General features: G+C 40.1%; 3 protein-coding genes and 1 pseudogene across 4 annotated transcripts; 1 reads left to right on the forward strand and 3 right to left on the reverse strand.

Annotated features, from left to right (window-relative positions):
- Positions 1-1,228: 1,228 nt before the first annotated feature.
- LOC116248185 (chitinase 5-like) lies at positions 1,229-3,413 on the reverse strand. The gene is made up of 2 exons (XM_031620834.1): positions 2,966-3,413; positions 1,229-1,843 (listed from the first exon to the last, which is right to left on the reverse strand). Exons 1-2 carry the CDS (start codon positions 3,375-3,377, stop codon positions 1,437-1,439), a joined length of 819 nt encoding a protein of 272 aa, XP_031476694.1. The 5' UTR covers positions 3,378-3,413; the 3' UTR covers positions 1,229-1,436.
- A 1,391-nt stretch (positions 3,414-4,804) lies between these two features.
- LOC116246987 (endochitinase EP3-like) lies at positions 4,805-5,977 on the reverse strand. The gene is made up of 2 exons (XM_031618926.2): positions 5,525-5,977; positions 4,805-5,397 (listed from the first exon to the last, which is right to left on the reverse strand). Exons 1-2 carry the CDS (start codon positions 5,928-5,930, stop codon positions 4,991-4,993), a joined length of 813 nt encoding a protein of 270 aa, XP_031474786.1. The 5' UTR covers positions 5,931-5,977; the 3' UTR covers positions 4,805-4,990.
- Positions 5,978-10,571: 4,594 nt separating this feature from the next.
- Positions 10,572-13,042, reverse strand: LOC116249259 (F-box/LRR-repeat protein 4-like). Of its 2 annotated transcripts, none has more exons than XM_031622480.2 (2): positions 11,426-13,042; positions 10,572-10,868 (listed from the first exon to the last, which is right to left on the reverse strand). In XM_031622480.2, the coding sequence occupies exons 1-2, from the start codon at positions 12,775-12,777 to the stop codon at positions 10,739-10,741; spliced, it is 1,482 nt and encodes a 493-aa protein (XP_031478340.1). In that variant the 5' UTR covers positions 12,778-13,042; the 3' UTR covers positions 10,572-10,738. The 2 variants fall into 2 exon arrangements, with proteins under 2 accessions (XP_031478340.1, XP_031478339.1); XM_031622479.2 differs by having other exon boundaries at positions 10,572-10,883; positions 11,426-13,040.
- A 112-nt stretch (positions 13,043-13,154) lies between these two features.
- Positions 13,155-20,273, forward strand: LOC116247394 (dolichyl-diphosphooligosaccharide--protein glycosyltransferase 48 kDa subunit-like; annotated as a pseudogene).
- Positions 20,274-20,892: the final 619 nt, after the last annotated feature.

The following is a 20,892-nucleotide window of genomic DNA, read 5'->3' on the forward strand; positions in this document are numbered from 1 at the left end:
TGCGCAGCCGCATTTTTCTCGAGTTGCATAGCTGAAAAAACAACGTCAATAGCATTAAAAAAATCTTCGATCGAGACTCGATCAAGGGATCTTCAACTAAAATACCTTCCTCATTCATCTACCATATATACTTGGTCTACCAAATTTATTAGAAGAGCTGTTCTCAAATTGGTTTCTAATTTATTGGTGCATTGAAAATTTCCAGATCTCGTTCTGAATGTGGTGTTGCATTCAAATCCAAATTTAAAAGTCAGAATCCTTATGCATGCAAAAGTCCATATCGAGCAACAAGTTTCCATCACATGTGATTGCAGATCTTTTTGAAAATTTTTATAAAACAATGTGTATTTGAGACTTTTTAATTAATCATTTTTTTTCCTTTTAAAAAGATTTTTTTATTTTAATGAACGTATTTTGGTCATTGTACACACTTGTGCATATAACCATCTTGGGTAAAAATCAGATCCAGAGTAATTAGATTTGGAGCACATCTTAACCGAAGTTGGTAGAGTTGGATTTGGTCACCCCAACGTGGTTTAACCTAAGCACAGTTAATAGAATAATGGATCTATCAAATTTGAACCAAGTTGGGTTTCCAACACCTGGTTAACTTATAGACCAAGTGTATATATATGTTGCTTAGTTGGTTTTTCTTTTCTATAGGCATGCTAGTTTTAGACATGCCTTTATTGTGAGATTATGCCGACAAAATGCATTTGAGTCCTCAATTCTCAAGTTGAGAGCTTTTGCAAAATTTCATTTGGGCATCAAGAAGAATTAATTAAATAGTGACAAATAACGTCTTCGAGTTTTAGATGGCAAGGTTTTCTCGTGTATAATATGGCAAGCTTGAAAAAAAAGGTAAAAAAATGAAGAAAATACAGTAAATTTTCAAAAATTGTAAAAAACTAAAAATGGGTGAAAGATAGAATAAGTGAAAAACTAAAAAAATAAACATGAAAATATAAGTAGATTTGCAACAAATAAAAATGAAAAATAGAAAAAAAAATATTTGGCATTAAAAAAACTGAAAAAAATGAAAAAAAAGCGAAAAGAATGCGAAAAAATACGTTAAAATGCGTTTTTTTTAATGTTTTTTTCAAAAAAAAACATGTTTTTTTTTTAAACAGCCCTTTAATTCCTTTTAATTTATCGTATCTTTTTGCATTTTTTCAAAAAAAAAAGTGTTTTGTGCAATCAATCATGTCAAACAAAATGACTAGCTACAACCAAGCAAGCAACAAATATTATTCCAATTATAAACTCGTACAAAGTATGATCATAATTGCCATCAGACTTTAGAAGCAAAGACCTAGTGATCTTTGGCATATTTCTGCTGCAATGCATGATCTTATTCTCATTATTGTTATATCATGGCTCGGATAGGCCACAACATTATTTCACTAACTAGTTGGGAATGGAGAAGTGAATTCAGCCTAGCAGGTGAGGTTGTCGCCTGGGGAGACTCCCAGCTGCTGACAGAAGGCCTTGTAGTAGCCCACGCGAGCTTGCATCTGTGCTGTGTTCTTGCCGTTGCACTCCAGCGCGCCGTTGATGGCTCGGATGGTGGCGCCGAACCCTTGACCCATGACCGAGTGCACGTTGGTCATCCAGAACCACAAAGATGCTTTGAATGAGATGACGACGTCGTTGGCGACCGTCTCCGGCGCGTTAAGCCCGTCGAACCCGATGCTTTTTCCGGCGGCCCCGTAGTTGTAGTTCCATGACAATTGGAGCGGTCCGCGGCCGAAGTAGCCTTTTCCCGGCGAGCATGGATACTGGGTGGAGCTTCGATCACAGTAATTCTTGGAAGCTCCATCTATCTCTTCAATGTAGCAGAAATCTGCAGCGATTCAGATCCATATCCATTCTTAAGTATTCAAGATCCCGTATTGGAATTAGCTGAGAGGTGTTTAAAAAAAAAAACAAAAATTCTCACAAGACTTTGAGTTGACCCAGTTGGTTTAGACCTAGATTCATTTTCACACGCAATAACTTTCCCTGAACTGTCCTGAGAACCGTGGCAGGGTGCTAAAAGTCTGGTAGTCAGTTCGATTTTTGTAGGTACTATTCATTTGAACTACAAACGCTAAATGCACTAAACTCTAATCGACAACTACATATGTGTGTCCACGCGGGTGCTAGGCGTATAACCAAAAATATAGCAGTTTCCTCTTCAGATCCAAATCTGAAAAGGCTTTATGACCCATAGTGCTTCCTTTCTAGATATTATCATGACCTTGGAATCACCATTTTGTCGTTCCAAACCAAATCCAAAAATTACTTTTAATCGGGTCACAAGCTAGATTTGGATCAAGATCTACCCACCTCGACTTTTTAATCGTGCATTGTGGTGCACCTCGACTTTTTAATCGTGCATTGTGGTGCTTGATGGCCCAAAAGTAATAGGTTTGACCAACTTTACGGTCAATCTCAGCCTTATGGTTTCGGCTTTGACCAGGTTAGTCTAGCCGAGTCAAAGATTGACTAACTAACCGCAACAAATCTCAGGCTCTTTAAAGCTTTGTTGACCATACTAAATGCAGCAAGTCTCTTTTCCTGTTTCTAGAGAGGCCAAGAATAGGAAACCATGTGGGCTATGCCCGAAGTTGACTTGACCAGGACCAAGGTGTCAGGGTCTATGTTAGCAAACATGGCGTTCTCTATGAAACTCCACCCAGGCCAAGAGACTATGTCGCTCACCTAATGACATAAAATCGTACATCTCCTTTCACCAAGTCCTTCCCAAGGTTGAAAAGCTTTGAGAAGAATTGAATTAGTGATAATGGTCAGAAATAACTAGTTATACTTATAAGGCAGAAATAACTAGTTATACTTATATGCTTAACCTACTAAGTTAATATGCTTAACCAGCGGTTGCTCAGGGTATTACCTTGATAATATAATTTTGAATACACTGATTATTCAGAAGTGCAGATATATTTTCGGGACAAATGATACTTACGTCCTGTCTCATGTGTTGCATGGGCGAAGAAGGCTGCAACCTCGCGCTTAGAGTCATCCGCAGTCCCAGCCGTGCCGAACCCAGGGAACGAACCAAGTGCACTAATGAAGGCGTCACGAGTATAGAAGTTCTTACCAGCACAGCCAGCAGCGGCCTGGTTAATTATCCCAGCAAAGAACTGTGGTGTAACTACGTCAGACACAGATGTACCACCACCACCAGAGCCACCGCCGCCAGAGCAAGGCCCTCCCCGGCAACCTTGACCACAATATGCAGGACCGGTGCCGCAATAACCCCACTGGCTACAACAAAGGTTCGCTGCACAACCACAATTCTGCCCGGCGGCCAGGTCCAGCCGGAAACCGGCGAGGATCGTGACGAAGACAGCCAGTGTCCCTACTATGGGATGCATGCTTGCTAATGGTCAAGAAGAAAGAAAAGAAAGTTGGGTGCCGGAGTTGTGTTGGGGAGTTACCTATTTATAGCCAATACAACATTTTCTTATTCAAAGTGGATATGTGATGAACCCTGCATCAAAACCTGGGGCGGAGGACCGTGTAGAATAATTGAAAATAGTTATTTTTATATTAACATTTTCAGAACATTTTTTTTATTATATGTTCAGCCTCTTAAAAATTAATAATTTATTACTAACGTTCTCAGTCAGAAATTTCTGACTCCGCTCCTGCTGTCATTCAAATTGCCCAATCTAGTTTTTTTTTTTTTTTTTGGTAATTAAATCATTAAGATGCAAAGCTGTCTGCAAACATTAGGGTAAAAGTATTTTTTTTAAGCTTTCAGTGACGAAGAAGACTAATGTAAGCATGAAGTAACATGAACTGTCTAAAACAGGACATGGTTTTTTCTTTCTTATTTTTCACCGGAAAATAATATAATATCTACCGAGAGAGCTAGTCGCCGTGAACAAGTTGTTGGCTTGTGCAATGAACTGACGCCAAAAGAAACTTGCACCGACCTTCTTAGAGCAGTGGTAGATGAGAACAATCTAGAACGCACACTTGAAAAAAAAAATTATGTTCCAGTGAACAATCAAACGCTGGACGTAATCCTATATGCTTTCTAGATGATGAATACTTGGAAGCTGTCAAGGCGAGCCTCAAATTGAAATTTTCAATGGAGAAATGGTAGGCAAGGACCTCATTGGTCTTGGCAAGTTGAAGATATTCGAAGAATTAACTCTGCAACGACGCAGTCTCACGAATCAACAAAAGATTTAGAAAAAAAAAATCTGCATTTTCTTTCAAGGATGAGCTTCTAAGTTCTAAGACAAGATTTCAATATTTATTTATTAATTGGAAAGTGAGTTAATTTCACGACTCACAGCCACAGAGATTTATGAGGTCAACACCAAGCAAGATATCAATATTTTTATGTAATAGCTCTTAACGTACTTTGATCAAAATTAATGATTTTATTATACTTTCTCTTTGAACAAAAAAAATTATTGCTCAGCATTGAAAGAACTCTCCCCCTGCCAACCTGGTCGTATGTGTCTGGTGCATTAAATATCACGCGTAGTTCACGTTGGAAAAGAAAATTTTTTGTAAGAACAAAATGAAAATTTAAAAAAAAAAAAAGTACAAAGATTATGAAGGGCATTCCTTTTTGAAAAATTACTAAAAATGTTCCATCTGTTCTTAAGGTGTGCATAAGCACTCTCCTCCCTGAGCTCATTAAACATTGCACTTGTATGTGATCTTTGTTGAGCAACACCATGATGCTTGGAAGCTTTAAAATTTTCATATTTCATCATTTTGGCAGCAACAATCATCTGCAATTTTTGACTAGCCACAATATCTACTAAAGCAACAATGGGCGTTTAACTAATAAATTCATACTAATTATTCAATTCTCACAAGAGTTTACAACTAAAGACCGGGAGATCTTAATTGGCACTGCCTCAATACATGATCTTATTCTTATTCTTGTTCTTATGCTTTTATTATGGCCCAGGTATGCCATAGCATTATTTTCACTAACTCGTTGTGTATGGAGAAGTTCAGCCTAGCAGGTGAGGTTGTCGCCGGTGGAGACTCCCAGCTGCTGACAGTAGGCGGTGTAGTAGCCCACGCGAGCTTGCATTTGTGCCGTGTTCTGGCCATTGCACTCCAGCGCGCCGTTGATGGCTCGGATGGTCGCACCGAACCCTTGACCCATGACCGAGTGCACGTTGGTCATCCAGTACCATAAGGCCGCTTTGAATGAGGTGTCGACATTGTTGGCGACCGTCTCCGGTGCATTCAGCCCGTCGAAACCGACGCTATTTCCGGCGGCCCCGTAATTGTAGTTCCATGACAATTGGAGCGGTCCGCGGCCGTAGTACCCTTTTCCGGCGGTGCACGGATACTGGGTGAAGCTCGGATCGCAGTAATTCTTGGAAGCTCCGTCTATTTCTTCAATGTAGCAGAAATCTGCAATAGATCAGATACATAACCAATTTTAGATAGCCAAGATGATCCTCTGCTGGAAGTCACAGGGATACCTTCTTATCACCACTTAGAATTTCAGAATTTTTTTTTCAAGCAGAAAAGTACTTACGTCCTGTCTCATGTGTTGCATGTGCGAAGAAGGCAGCGATCTCGCGCTTGGAGTCATCGGCGGTCCCAGTTGTGCCGAACCCGGCGGCGGTCGGATACGAGCTAATTGCACTAATGAAGGCATCACGAGTATAGAAGTTCTTACCAGCACAGCTAGCAGCCGCCTGGTTAATTATTCCATCAAAGAACTGCTGTGTAACTATGTCAGACACAGATGTACCACCACCGCCAGAGCAAGGCCCTCCCCGGCAACCTTGACCACAATAAGCAGGGCCGACGCCGCAATAACCAAACTGGCTGCAACAAAGGTTCGCAGCACAGCCACAGTTCTGCCCGGCAGCCGCGTCCGGCCGGAAGCCGGCTAGAATTGCGACGAAGAGGGCCAGTGTCCCTACTCTGGGATGCATACTTGCTTCGTTATAGGAAGGAAGGAAAAGAGAGTTAGGTGTGGGAACTGCTTTGGGAAGTCACAAATTTATAGGCATGCAGACTCGCTAAAGTCGTCAGTCGTAGCATTCAAACATGTCATTTGGCCTGATGAGATTTTTACACCGCCAAGTCGAGCTGGTGAGCCTGGTCGTGGCCCGATACTCGGGTTTAGGCTCGGTCCCGTTCATTTAAAATTAAAAAATAATTTTTTACTTATAAAATAATTTTTTAAAATATAAAATATATTTATTAATAACAAAACAAATTAAAAAAATAATTTTTTAATCCAGGCCGGCCTATCAAGCCCAAGCCCAGGGGGCCAAGCCCGGAGCCAGTCGGACCGGCCTGGCGGCAGCTTGGCCCGACCCCAACGCCCAGCCCTACTGTACATTGGATCATTCAGGTAGGTGAAGTTGGGTGCAAAGCCACCTTTATTTGGACTTTTAAGTAGACGTGTCACCAACTAAGGAAGTGTCTTAGACTCGATAAGGACTTGACCAAGTGAAAAATGGGGTTTCCATTCATTGGCTTAACCTTATGTTAAGTATAGAAAAACCCAAACAACAATATTGAGACTTGATGGCTTAAAAAGACAAAAGAAAGTTGCAAGTGAAACACTAGAATTTGAAGACGCCACGCAACAAGGCGGCCACAGCCGGGAAGAACAAAGGGAGGAACTTTGACCGCAAACTGCCCAGAATGAGCCGCCCAATTGTGACAAATATGACCTCCGACTTCTCCCTTTCATTTAAACCGTCCATCAATTTCAAACCCCACTTATTATCTGCCGTCCAATTGACGTGGGTATGAGTCTACCCTTCTGATCCGGATCCATTTTGTGTTCTCTCAATACGTGTCCTTCGACCATGAAGTCCTTGCTTGTAATAGAGTTTTATTTGATTTTGGTTACAAGATTGATTGGTGTTTTGCTGCACATATATCCAAATTTACATAGGCAATCATTTGAAGCGACTGGTCCAAGTTTTCCCCAAGGAAGAAAGAAAAAATCGAGCTCATTTGGATTAAATTGCATCCATGGTTTGTCTTACATATATTTTGAAGTTGAAAACCATTGCCAACCATTGTCTTATTAGTAGAACTTAGCATAGTGTCGGGCTAGCCGCTGGGGCTGAGGGAGGGGAGCCCACCTGGGCCATGGTTCAGGTGAGTGCAGGAGAAAAAAATTTATATTCAAAAAATTAAATTTTTTTAGTTTGGCTCGACCCATCGCTCCTCTTGGCCCGACCTGTGGACTGTTTGGCCCGCCCTTAAAAAAAATTTTGGCTCTGCCCCTGACTAATCGGCTCCATGCTCGACAAAGTGGCTCTGATGTTATCTTTGTTTAAAACTCCTATATTTTGTTTTTTAATATTTCAAAACTAACATGTCAAGATTTTCTTAGGAAGCCATCAGTGGGCTCTGATGTTATCTTTATTAAAACTCCTATATTTTATTTTTTAATATTTCAAAACTGACATGTCAACATTTTCTTAGGAAGCCATAGTAATACATAAAGAAGTTTATAGAGGAGTCATTGACAATGCGTCGTGAGTTTGCAAGTGAAGTTGGCTTATATTTATATAGAGAGAGGGAGAAAAAAGAAAACAAAATAACAATGTATAGAGAAATGAGTTTTAAATATATATGTTCAGCTAAATCCAACCCCTAATACTAAGTTTGGGCATCGGGCCCAAGTACCCCGTACCCAGCTTGCTTGATCGGTAGTTCGCTTTATTTTTTATATTATTTTTATTTAATAATGATATATATTTTATTATTAAAAATATATTTTATATTTAAAAACTCTTTTATATTTAAAAAAAATTAACCAGATAGGCTCGAGCTCAAATTTCGAGCATCGGACTGGCCCACACCCAAGCCTACCCAATACCCAGGTCCTATACCCGACGTGAGCTACCACTTTATCTTTTTTTTTATGATCAAGCCAGCCTAGCAATATTAATAACAACACTATATGCCAATACTTTTCGTGGTACTGCAGAAATAAAATAGATAAAGTGATGTGACAACACAAAATCTTTCTGTTGCGAGTGAAAAAGCGGTAGAAATGTAGATAAGGTCGCCTGGTTAATTTGAACGCAAATACGAGCGTATCTCACTAATTAGATACATATGAGAACAAATTAATCAGATTCGGATTCGGATTCCGGTCCAAACATGCTGGAGGGTAGGCACTCAAATTAGAAATCTGGATTTAAATAGGGTTCGACCCATTGAGAAGGTAAAATAGGACTCTAATCAGATATATTTATGTTATAGTGTCCAATCAAATAAAAATACTAGTTTGCACCCCCGAACAAAGTGGTGATTTGTAAAGAAAATAAGACCCAACAGTGCAATGTAGCCTCTTGCATTTTTTGTTTTTCTCCATTTGTGAATCAAAGACTCCAGCTGTGAGATTTTGTTGCTTGGTAGCGTAAAACCACAAGGCTAGAATTTCCATTAAGCAAGTTTCTGTTTATACAGTAAAATTTATTAGGAGCCGAATATTTTTAATCTTTTATAAATCGAGCATAATCTTTAACACAAATTCATGAAACACTCACAAAATATAACGACCATCCAGTTGCAAGAGAGCCAGTAGATTAGGGTTGTAGGACCAACTAATCGGTCGGTTAATAGAGAAAACAAAAACTTATTGTGGTGAGTTGAACAAAGATGGACCCATTCGGTACAGTGGGAATTGTATCAGGCACTATCGGCAAATCACAAACTCGACCAGTCAACATCAATTCATTGATTGCCAAATACTGAGAAGCTAGATGACGCCAAAATAGCCGTCAAATGAAAACGCGTTCATGGAAGAGGAGAGTACAGGGTCTTGGAGTGCCACAGTGATGGGAAAGACATATTCATTTCATTTTCATATTTTGAAGGGGCACTCGTATATATATATATATATATATATAATAGAGTAAATACTTGAAAATGTTAATCCAACTAAGCTCTACAAAACCCAGTCCTGTCTGGAATCAGTGCTTACGGGAGAAATAAGCATTGATGTTTGATGTTTAGTGTTCTTGCTTTTACTTGAATTCGGTGTTTATGGGGGAACTGCCACTGACCACCGGCTCCACCACCACTGCTCATTTGACTAGCCCTGAAGAAGATTCATCTCCCAGTTCAGTGAACTATTTCATTTCAGGTGTAAAAGAACTAAATTCATTGTCATTCCATTCACTCCACTATTTCGTCTCAGCACTTCGGATGAGTGTGCTTGCTAGTTATTCATATGTTCTCTTAGTGCCTCTTTCCTTGTGCAGATGTACATTTCCTTCATTCCTCTTTATGATATCAAGACGTCTGAAATTCATGCAGACAACGTTAAGCAGTGTCCTGCATGAGGTACCATCTCTACATCTGAATTATTATTTCATATCATCAAACCAAGTTGGTCGAATTTGCACTTCATGGCTTCATCTGATCTTTTAGTAAAATAAAAAGGAGATGTCAAGACGATCTGGATGTTGAACTGTGAAGAAATACCTGCATATATAGAATGTGGCAGAAAATTTTCCAGGCTGAATGTAATTGACATTGTTCAACAAGATATCGTGAGTGTTTGGATTGGGCAGCACTCTTTGATTTCATCAGCCCCTTGGGTTTGCTTATTTCAACACTTTTTTACTTCTTATTTTCTCCTGATTGTATTTTTGTTTTCAAATTTCATTTATTTTTTACTGATTTGCCGGACCATTAAGCTTTCTAATTTTACTACTTCGATAGATAGTCTAGAGGACATGACTTCAAAATGAATTCCTAGCTAGGGGGATCGGAGTTTAATTTCTTCATTGGTAGAGACTGCCCTTTACCTTACTGGGAGGCCAAAAATCAACAATATGTCGTGGAACTGGATATTTTTAGAATCAATCAGTTCTATTATGTTCATCGAAGAAGAACATAGTATTCTTGAACAGTGTACTCATGTACCCCAAAAAAACCAATATTCTCCTTACCAAATGCCTATAAAGTATGTTTTCAACCTTTCAATTTCTAATATTTGTGTATCCTCGTGAAATACCTATAACCAAAATGAGATATATACATAACCACAACATCAATAAAGATTTTATTCAAATTAAGAGAGAAAACATTGACCTGATTCCTTTTGTTTGAACTACAGCAACCAGATCAACCGATAAACTTGATGAAATCCAGACATACCAAGACAAAGTGTCTCACATCCTAAGGACGCTTCCTGTAAACGATGGCGACGGTTTCCCGGGATGCACGAGACACCATTGATTGACTCGAGGTCCGCCGGATTTCTCTCTAGTTCGGCCGTGGGGAAAGAGGCCGGGTTCTGGGGTACCCATCGCTCCTTTAACCAAGTCGTTTACACAACGGAGTTTATTGGAATGATGGGAAAGATTATTAAAAGATCCACACAAACACTCTCAGCAACTCGTTCAATACAACCATTCAAAGTGGTATGAATCAACTGACCGGACCTAGAGTCCCACCAACTCAACCTTTTTAGACGTCAATTGAACCTATAGGTTCAGAGAGCTCTGCAAATGAAAACTGATAATCTGCTGGCAATTCACCATGAACATTTACTTAAAAACTGGTGTATATCTCAGCACAGGAACCCACTCTACAACCAAATAAAGTTTATATATGTACATGAAATATCATTCACTACATAAATATTAAGCTTTCTTTCGTTTCTTTCATCCAAAACCAGGAGATACTACTGTATTTGAGGCTACATGTTACAACAACAATAAGAAAATGAGTTCAAGTATTGGAAACTACATATTACCTAGCGGTCAGTCCATAGGATTGGGGTTGCATGTCTCCGGTTGCCTCTTCTCTGACATTCTGGGGCAGAATCTGTTGGACTCCAGATAGGGGATTGCCCACAAGAGGAAGCTCCTGGTTGCTGGAAGATTCTGGAGTTTGGGTTACTGATTAGAACCCCAAATAATTAAAGAACAACTAATGTCAGTCACCCATAGCAATCCCCTTGATGAGATCAAACATAAATGACGATAAGTAAATAGATTATTCCACATGTAACTTCAGGATCATAGTCTAAGAAATAGATGGAATGGTCTTTACTCGAAGTCCAGTAAAATTAATATGTTGTGGTTTTCAGATTTCAACATTTACTATCACAACAACAGAAACAAGAAAGATTTTTTAAGTTTCCACCTATAGAAAACAAGCTAAAACTAGATCCTGCTTGCGCTCTGACTTCTACTAATCCTGACAACAAATAAGATTCTCACTTGCCGACAATACTTGTTGACAATGACCTAAAATCAGACGCATAGACTTCTCATTAAAAGCACTAAATGAGGAGAAATAAGGCTGTCATAAAACATAATTATATATATACGCAGCTTTTCCGCAAAAGAACCAAGAATAAGCGTAGAATCTATAAAATACATAAGGAGCAACAGATTTGGTCGAATATACAGATCAAAGGAGATGAACACCAACTTACACGTGTGGTGGGATCTTTCTTTGTTCAACCACAATCTGCTTCAACGTTGGGATCTGAAGCAGCAAACCAACACCTTCCGCAGTAACCTTGTGACAGTGATCAATATCAACAATCTGCAGAGCGCTACATTTGTTCACTATGGAAGAAATGGTCGAGTCTGTTAATCCCTTGCAACCTCCCAACCTTATCTCAGTAAGATTTCTACCGGACGCAAGCATTGATCCTACTTCTCCATCAAGCAGGGCCTCGTTGTATGAAAGATCCAACTTCCTCAGACCCTTGAACCGCTGCCCCAACAATGTCAATAGACCAGGATCCCTCTCCAGAGCATCACAATTTACTAAAACCAGCTCCTCCAAGGTCCCCGAGGTGAGATCCCGTGCCAATGCTCTCAAGCTTTCCCCACTGACCAGTCCGCAACTTCGCAGACAGAGGCTTCTCAATCCACTGCAGCTATGTGCAATCGCCACTAGGCCATCATCGTCGAAGTCGAGAGGAAGCCTCAGATCGATCTTTCTCAAGGACCGACAACGTTTGATGACCTGAAGCAGAGCCTCCTTGTCGCCCCCATCATAGAGTACCAGAGAATCCAGAGACCTGCAATGCTCCGCAACCAGGAAAAGGAGATTCCTTGTGATACTACGGCACGTTATCAATTCAATCTCCCGAATCCCTGACAACATGCTGAGAAAGGAAGAATCCGAAAGAGGATTCCCAATACCCTCGCAGGTACAGAGCTGCAATTTTGTGATTTTCTTGCAATTCCTCCATATCCAATCGATGCCCACATTGCCGCTTCCGATTCCGGTGAGGCAAACTGATTCTAACCCGAGTCCGGGATCACCGGGGCAATCGAAGCTGGGATCGGAGGACGACCCATCTTCCGAATAGTCAAGAAACCTCACGGAGAGTTCTCTTAGAGCGGGAAACCCTGCCAACCACCAGAAATCGACCGAACGGTAGGCGACGATCTTGAGAAACAACAGGGATTTGCAGGAAGAAGAGAGTTGTTCGAGAGCTGAGGCGGTGACGGGTCCGACGAGGAAGCGCAGATGGCTGAGATTTCTGCAGACGGAGGAGACAGAAACGAGGGCACGGTCAGCCAGGTGATGGTCGGAGTTAGGGGCATCGGAGATGAGGGTGAGGGTGGAGAGGCCGGGGTAGTGTGAGAGCAGAGAGGAGAGAGAGGAACCATTGGCTGGGAGTGGGAGGCGGAGGGAGAGGGAGGTGGTGTATGAGCGGCGGAGGGAGAGCCACCGCTTGCAGACGAGAGACGCGGAGTTGACGTCTGAAGAGGATGGCAACCTCTGGAGGATCTGCTGCAATAGTTCGTCGCAGAGAAGGCTGTCCATCCTCTTTCTCTCTCTTGTTTATCTTCTCTCTTCTTCTGTAGCTTTCATCTCAGTTCAGTTCCTCTCCTCTTTCAATACCACCTTCATCTTCTTCTTCGCTCTCCTTTTGTCCTCTTGTCCCTTTCTTTACTGCTCGTTCTTCTCTCCCTACATGTAGACGGTGATGCTTGCGCAATCAGCGAGTCAGCCATGGCAACCCTCATTCCTTCTCGTTCTGCCAACTTTGCCGAAGTACAAAACGCGGCGCTGCCCCCGGTTTCAGTAATAAATAATTAAATAAGCTATAGTAGAGTAAGGACGATCTAACCTTTTAAATAAAATAATATTGTTTTTTATAATATGTCAACACCGTCTTTTGTAATTAGTAACCTTTCCAGATGGCAAAGGCCTTTAAGATGAACCTCAAAGATGAACGCCACCTGGTTTGTTTGTAGCAAAGCAGCAACATTTGAAAATAGTGCTCACCGCCATGAAATAAACCATGTTGTTAAGAAAAATGAAATTTGGGTGTTTCTAACGTCCTTATTTGGCAGAAGACATGAGTTCAACGGTCCTGCAAGAACATTGGCACTTTGAAACGCCGGTCTTCTCTCGTTCAAACGAGCGTCAGATGCGAAACACTCATGCAGAACGTCGCTGAGAAACTCAGTAATATAAGTTTGAAACATTCAATTCGTACTCTCTCTCTCTCTCTCTCTCTCTCTGTGAGATGAGAGCCTGCTTCTTCTATTACTAGACGCCGACTTTCTTAGAAACAATTTAATCTAAGACCGCCTTTTGGTAATCATATAGCAATAGTTTCAGAAGAACTTAATCAGCATCACTTTTCATACAGTTTCGCCTAAAAAGAAACAACTTATTCAAAACCAATAAAGAAGGGACCAAGTCCCCCCAAGGTTTCATTGGAAGAACTTTTAAGCAAAACCTTGTTGAGAAAAGAGAAACCCTTTTATAGCAAAATTTCGATCTACGTGGGGGAAGCCATGAAAAACATTTACGCGGGTTGCACGCATTTTAGTGGAACTCCTTTTTTCTTCTGTACTGTGATTTCGACATGACACAGATTAAGATGTGGCTCACATATTTCTGTCTGCGCGACTGCGATCCTTCCTTCTTTATCGCAGTCTGCAGTGAGAGAAGAGTATACTTGGAGCCCCAGCACTCGAAGGGACGAGCTAAGACGAAATATGGGGAGCCTTTATTTTCTATGTGCGTTACGGAACTATTCCGTTCGCTCCAATTACAGTCTCATCTTCTGCCAATCTTCTGAAATTAATAAAGGACCTGCTGCTGCCATTTAAAAGCAGATGTTCAGAGACTGGCGAGGATGGATGTCCTGAGGGATCACCTTATCCAGAAAGCAGATCAAGTTGATGCTGAAACTCGAGGGGGCAGCCTTTTACAAATTCTAAATTAAAAAGCATTTAAGGGGCGTTTGATGCGCCCAAAAAATACTCTTCACCGAGAAAAAAATTTCAAAAATCCAAAATTTGTCTATCAAAAATATTTTCGACCGTTGAAGGCCATTCGGGAAATTTTTTTTCCACCTGGAGGGACAGAAATTTTTTTGGGGAAATTTATTTCTTCCTTCCTGCTGCCGCGAGTGAGCCGCAGCCCCTGCCTCTTCTTTCTCGTGGTCTTCTCTCATCTCCTGCTCCGACCAGTTGCCTGCTCCGGCCACTCGCCCCCTCAGTCTCCGAGGTATGCACCAATCGCCTTCTCACCTGTCTACCTTGCTCTTCTTTTTCCTCTTTCCTTTTCTCAGTTGCGTCTTGCTTCGTGTTGCCGCGAGGTCCTCACGCAGCCGCTGCCGTCTCTCTTGCCTTCTCACCCTCCTGCTCCGGCCACTCGCCTTGTCACTATCCGAGGTAGACACGTCTCGCCTTCTCCCCCGATAGCCCCACCGACCGCCCCTTCCTCGTCCTTGTTGACGATTTCGCGATCCGCTCCTCCCACTCCCTCTTCTTCAACTCCCTCCGGTGCAGAGGTTTCAACCTCGAGTTCAGGCTCGCCGACGACCCCAAGCTCGCGCTGCAGAGGTATGGGCAGTACCTCTACGACGGGCTCGTCCTATTCTCGCCCTCCGCGCAAAGTAAGCGCCCGATCTGGCTTCCCTTCTCTTTTTGTTCTACTTCTTCTTCCGCTGCATCTGTTTAGTTTCCTTCTAATTTGATTGACTCGTTTTAATTTCTTCTTCGTTAACTTGCGGAAGGAGGAGGAGGTTATGGTTTTTAAATTATACAGGTCGAGGGTTTGTTTATACAGCTATTAATAAGATTCGATTCTTTTGGTTGCTGAAGATCGATTGCTTCTTCCTTGAATAGGATTAGGCGGATCCTTGGATGTGGCCGCTGTTCTAGACTTCGTTGATTCCGGTCATGATCTAATACTTGCTGGTGGATGTTGGAGCCTCTGATCTGATTCGTGATATTGCAACTGAATGTGGGGCAGATTTTGATGAGGTGAATACTTATGTCTTTCTCTTCCTCTAGTGGTCTCAGAAGTTCAGGGTTGTCTGTGAAATTTGTTACTTGAATTGATTTTTGTTTGGTTATAGGATCCTTCTGCCGTTGTCATTGACCATACTGGTTATGCTGTCTCTGAGACCGAAGGGGATCACACTCTGATTGCAGGCGATGATTTTATTCAGTCCAAAGTAATATTGGGCGATAAAAAGATCGAGGTTGGCTAGCTTGCTTTATGCTCAGTTCCGATGTCAACGCCCTCCACGCAGCCTTGCTGACATGCTATTAGCTTTCACTTTTCTTTTACTCAAAATAATAGTTAAACATATGGTGTTGTGTAACATAGTTCCATGCCAGTGTGACGAAATAAACTTTAGACTTGAATTGATGATTCGATCCAGTCCCTGCACTTGATGTCTAATCTTAATTTCTCCGGTGAAGATAGGAAGAAGGCATTCTCAGAGTTCTTTCTCTTGGTTTAGTTGTGTTATTTTGATCGACTGAAACTGGTAATTGGTAAATGTTGGTGAATTGCACTCCTGACTGGTTTTGGTCAAGCAGTTTAGGAGGTATGTTAGGATGAAAGTACACGACAGCACTTCGTATTTTTTTTCTAATATATCCAAATACTGAGATTACACTAGTTAACAGTGGCATGTGATTTCTCCTGGAAAATTCAACTTCCCAACAGAACTTTTTGTTGTTTCAAGGAATGAACAGATTCTGAAAGTTCTTTGTTTTCATGCGATTCTTTGTTTTCTAGAATTTGCTCATGGATTCTATGTTGTAGAAAACTGAACATAGTTTTTTGGTATGATGTCTGGCAGATTTTGAAAGTTCTCACTGCATCACCGTCTGCATACTCAGCAAACCCAAACACCAAGTTGTCATCTCCTCCTACTCTGACAGGATCTGCCATTTCATTGGTTTCTGTTGTGCAGGTATGTGGTTTGATAAAATGATATTATATTTTTAGATCCCTGGTCATTCTGTTTGCTAAGGCAGAGCTGCAGAAATGCATCCAGTTGTTTACTGTTTTCGATTTGCGCCTTGGTATTTTGCCATTTTATTTTATTTGCATCATTTCTCCCTTTGTTTTCTATGAAGTGTCTTATGTTTGAATTTCTTCAAGACATAGAATAGCATTCAGGAAAGCTAATGTCTGCATTTATGTCCCTTCTGAAGATGCTGATTTTTGCTGTCAAGTAGCTATGCCCAGGCACAGACACCATTATCTTCATGTCTAAAAGTTCAAGAATTATGGGGTTAGCAGTATTTCAGAGGCTGTGGAAATCATGTCTGCATTTATGTCCCTTCTTCATGTGTCTGCATTTATGTCCCTTCTTCATGTTCTACTTTTGCTTTCCTTCGTATCTTATATTCTCAGCTTCTTTTGCTTTGAAAATCTAAATTTAGATAATTTGAGGTATGATTGAATTTTCCTAAGTTTCTATACTCAGCTGGCAGCGAAATATTTTGTAACAGTATTCTCCTGTACATAAGTCATACAAATAGCTGACGTGAAGTTTAGGTCACACCCCATTCTTGTCGCTCAACTCCTTATGGTTCTGTTAGGCTTCTGGTGTGCTTGAGAAAATGTGTGACAAATGTGAAAGGTTGCCTCTCAACATCTGGAAAAATGTTTCCTTATTATCAAACTAAGAATTAATTTTCTAGAAATCTGGAAATATATTTCTGTACCATCAAACTCAAAAATATAAAACTGAAAATATATTTCTGAGTCATCACACACACACCAAAATTGGAATCGGAAAGATTTTTCCCATTTCATTTTTCATTTCCTATATTTCCAGAAATATATTTCCAGACCACCAAACGGCCCCCAAAATAATAACTACCGAGGAAGAACGATTTCTACAGCACTAGTGACGATATTTGTCAAGATTTTCCCCCATCTGATGCAAGGGAATGAAAACTAGGACGACACTGAACATCAGCGATCATGTTAACTGACTGTGTCACTGCACAAAAGCACGCCAACACAAGGAGAATAATTCCTCCTGATAAATGAATTAGTAACCATTATTAAAATGAATGCAAGTGGTTCCTACAACAAATACATTCTTAAACGATAATCTTTAGAGAGAGAAACATTACGACATTTTCAAGATAACTATGAAACAAAAGCATGTTTGGTGATGTTGTTGATAAATTCCTTTGCTTTATTTTTTATTTTGTTTGTGTTGTCTTTTCTTTTTATGTAAACTCAGTTATTCTTCGAAAAATCACTTGTTTCTAAAACTAAAAAGAAAAAGAAACACTCTGAGACAAACAAGTTTGACATAGGTGATGATCACTAGTAAATGAGCTAAACAAACCAACTTCAGATGTTCATAATTGCCTAATTTGGTCAGTAGTCCAGCTCAGGTAACAAAAGGAACTAAAGTTTATGAATTTTGGCAACAGTAAGAACTTGAACTCCAAGTCCCTACATTGGATGCCAAGAAGGATAAACCACACATCTCACATGTGGTTGTATGTACAACATTCAAGCATTCAAAGGCCTAGTAATATCTCTCACTTGCTACAAGTTTGGTAATCTAAGAGAACTGGCTTATGCTTCCTTTGCCAAGCCTGTTTCTAGAGTCTATATGATCTCTATCATGAGATATGCTAACCCAAGATAGAAGGTGCCCATTTATCTGCCCAAACTTACCGGTGACATAATGGTTAAAGCACTTTAAATTATATGGCATCAGGAGAAAAAAACAATATCGACGAGCAAATTTAGAGGCAAAAAGCAAGTGGCAAACCTCAGCCAAGGAACTGCCGTCTTGATGAACTTGATACCTTACATCATGAAAGGCATGTGAACCCCAATGATAAGATTCTCTGCAACCCAATACCTACTGATCCATAGTAACAACAAGAAACACATTACTTGTTTACATTGGCCAATCGCAGAGGCGGACTGAACAAAAGGATATATAATATTTATACGTTGTAACAACACAGATATGCTAAATTCGGATAAATAAAGCATCTTAAAGGTCATTTGGATGATGCCCCTGATAGAGTCAGGAACCCAGTTTGACACAAAAACTCAGTTTTAACTCCAGAACAGAGGCTGGTGGGCGTTTTGTTAACATCCTTAACTGGGTTAAGGTGAAACCCGGTTTTCCACTGCACTGGGAGTCAAATCCTATGTCTGGTAGTAGAGGTCATCCGCTTGCATGCTCAGTCAAAAATAGGAATGTGAGACCCTTGCTCAAGTTTTTTTTACATGGCAAGCTGTCAAACGTGAGTCACTTTTATTGATTCAATTTTGTTTTTCCCTTTAAAGTGCAGCTAGTTAAACCTTAACCTGGCATTCTAACATCAAATCGTAAGGACAAACTTTTGCTAGCTGCACAAGAGATTGAAGACTAGTTCCTTGCGCAGCTTCTTGTTTACCAAGTCAAGTTTCAGTCTTCCCCATATACATAAATTTGACAACAAGCTGGAAAAACAAACATCACTTGCAAAATCACCTGGAACCAGTACTAACTACTAAATAGTAACTACTAAACTTAACATTTAAATGCATGCAAATTCCGAATGAGATGAGGTTGTCACCTGGGTGAGGCGCCCAGAGACTTGGGCCCCTGAACTGGTGGGGCGGGCCGTTTGGGAACAGTAACATTATGGTACTGTCCCATTCATCTAACCCAAAAGTTACTTAGATTCATTGGACGTTTTAAAAAGTGCTTCATGAATCTGCCCTACTTTTTATATGCACGGCACAGTGACAGCATGTTACTGTGCCCAAACAGCTCCCAAGGACAGTATGTCATATATGCACGGCACAGTGACAGTATCTAACTAACCTCTGTTTTTAAAATTATTGGCTCCAATTATGCTGCAACCTGTTAGTTGTGGAACTTCTTTGTTTAAGCCAAATGCTTTCTTTTATTCTTTTCCGTATTGAAATGTGCATAATTGAAGGCTTTGATAGATGATATTAGTAATACATTTTCATTTTCATTGGTGTTGGTTCCTGCAAATTATAAGCTGTCATAATGTTAAGATGGACTAGTATAATGTTACAATGCTTTCATTGATGTTATATGTTGTTGGTCTATACAAGCAACAGTTGAAAATTTTATGCACGGTAGGTTTTTCCTGCCCATCAAACAATGAAATTTTTTCCTTGAAAAAAAATTCCAGGCACCAAACATGGCCTGGATTTGGAAAAAAAATTCTTCCAATTTTCCTGGACTTTTTTTCCTGGAAACTTTACCATGCAAATAACTTCCTGTGCATCAAACACAGCCTTATTATTGAGGGCAAAAATAATTATGTTTTTTTTTTTCTGATGCCATCTCTAATGTACTACAGCAACTGGTTGTTCCTTTAGTTGGGACATGCATTATATCACCGTATCAATTCTGATATTTGTCGCATAGGAACTGCTTTTTCAAGGTGTCATATTGTCACCACAAGTTAATAGATCTTCCCAGCATTAAATCACTTGCTTATTATCAAGTGAACTATTTAGACCACCATCATCATGTTGCTAAATTTGAAATCATGATCTGCTGGTATAGTCAGACATATACATGTATTGCATCATTCGGTAGAGCACATACTGTTTCTCGTAATATGTCATCCTTCCATAGTATTATCCATAAATTTGATAGTCCATGTTTCACTAAAAAAAGGTTGTTGTCATACAACATAGAGCACTAACTCACATGAACAATTGTGACCAACGGAACCTTACAGAGTCTTATTTTGTCTATTTTTCTCTATTTCTTCTTGTTGTGGTATGTAATTCGGCTCAAAAGAATACCAGAATTCATATATCACTGGCCAGTTTATGTTGTTTCTGTAGCAGAAATGAGATAGGAACAATATCAAACTTGGGGATGATGTGATATTGAAGGTTGCTTGCAGCAAAGACAGTCTCGTTGAATGTTGAGGTCTACCAGAGTTTTTTCTCACTTAGTCTATTGATTGTTGTTGAACACTCTTGGTTGGAAAACAAAAAATTGTGAATTATCTTGCAGCTAGCAGTTTTTTTTTTCTTTTAACTCTGATGAGCTTATTCTTGTGCAGATATGGCCATTCTGCCTAGCAAATATGAATAAAGAATTTTGTACCTAACTAACTTCCCCTTGAAGAGAAATATAACTTTTAAATATACAATCGAATATAACCCGCATTATGATATGCTAAGAATGGACTTTTAAAATATGCGGGTGTGAAATTAAGTTGAGTTTCAAACTGGTCGGGTATTTATTTAAAACCTGATATCCAATCTATTGACATTATAATTATGTGAGAAACTAATTATGACATTCCATACAGACTGTTTTTCTGTGTTTAGAATCTGTTTTCATGTGTTTAGAGTCTTAAAGTCCTTTACAAGGAGTCAATTCATGACACCTGTGTTTAGAGTCTATACAATCCTTTACAAGGAGTCGGCCACGACACAGAATGTCCCTTTTATGATGCCAATTGTGCAAAGTTCGGTTGCTAAGATTTCAGAGATAATCCACAGCGCATAACATTCTTCATCAAAGATAAGCAGCCTGCCCTTGCAAAGAGAGATAGAAAGAGAGAGATTGATTCATGGCTGAATCGAACAGAAAAGAGGCCAAATGTATAACACCAACAAGAATCGGACTAGGGACTAGTTTCTTCACAC

This window comes from Nymphaea colorata, chromosome 2 (assembly GCF_008831285.2).
Source record: "Nymphaea colorata isolate Beijing-Zhang1983 chromosome 2, ASM883128v2, whole genome shotgun sequence".
Lineage (NCBI taxonomy): Eukaryota > Viridiplantae > Streptophyta > Magnoliopsida > Nymphaeales > Nymphaeaceae > Nymphaea > Nymphaea colorata.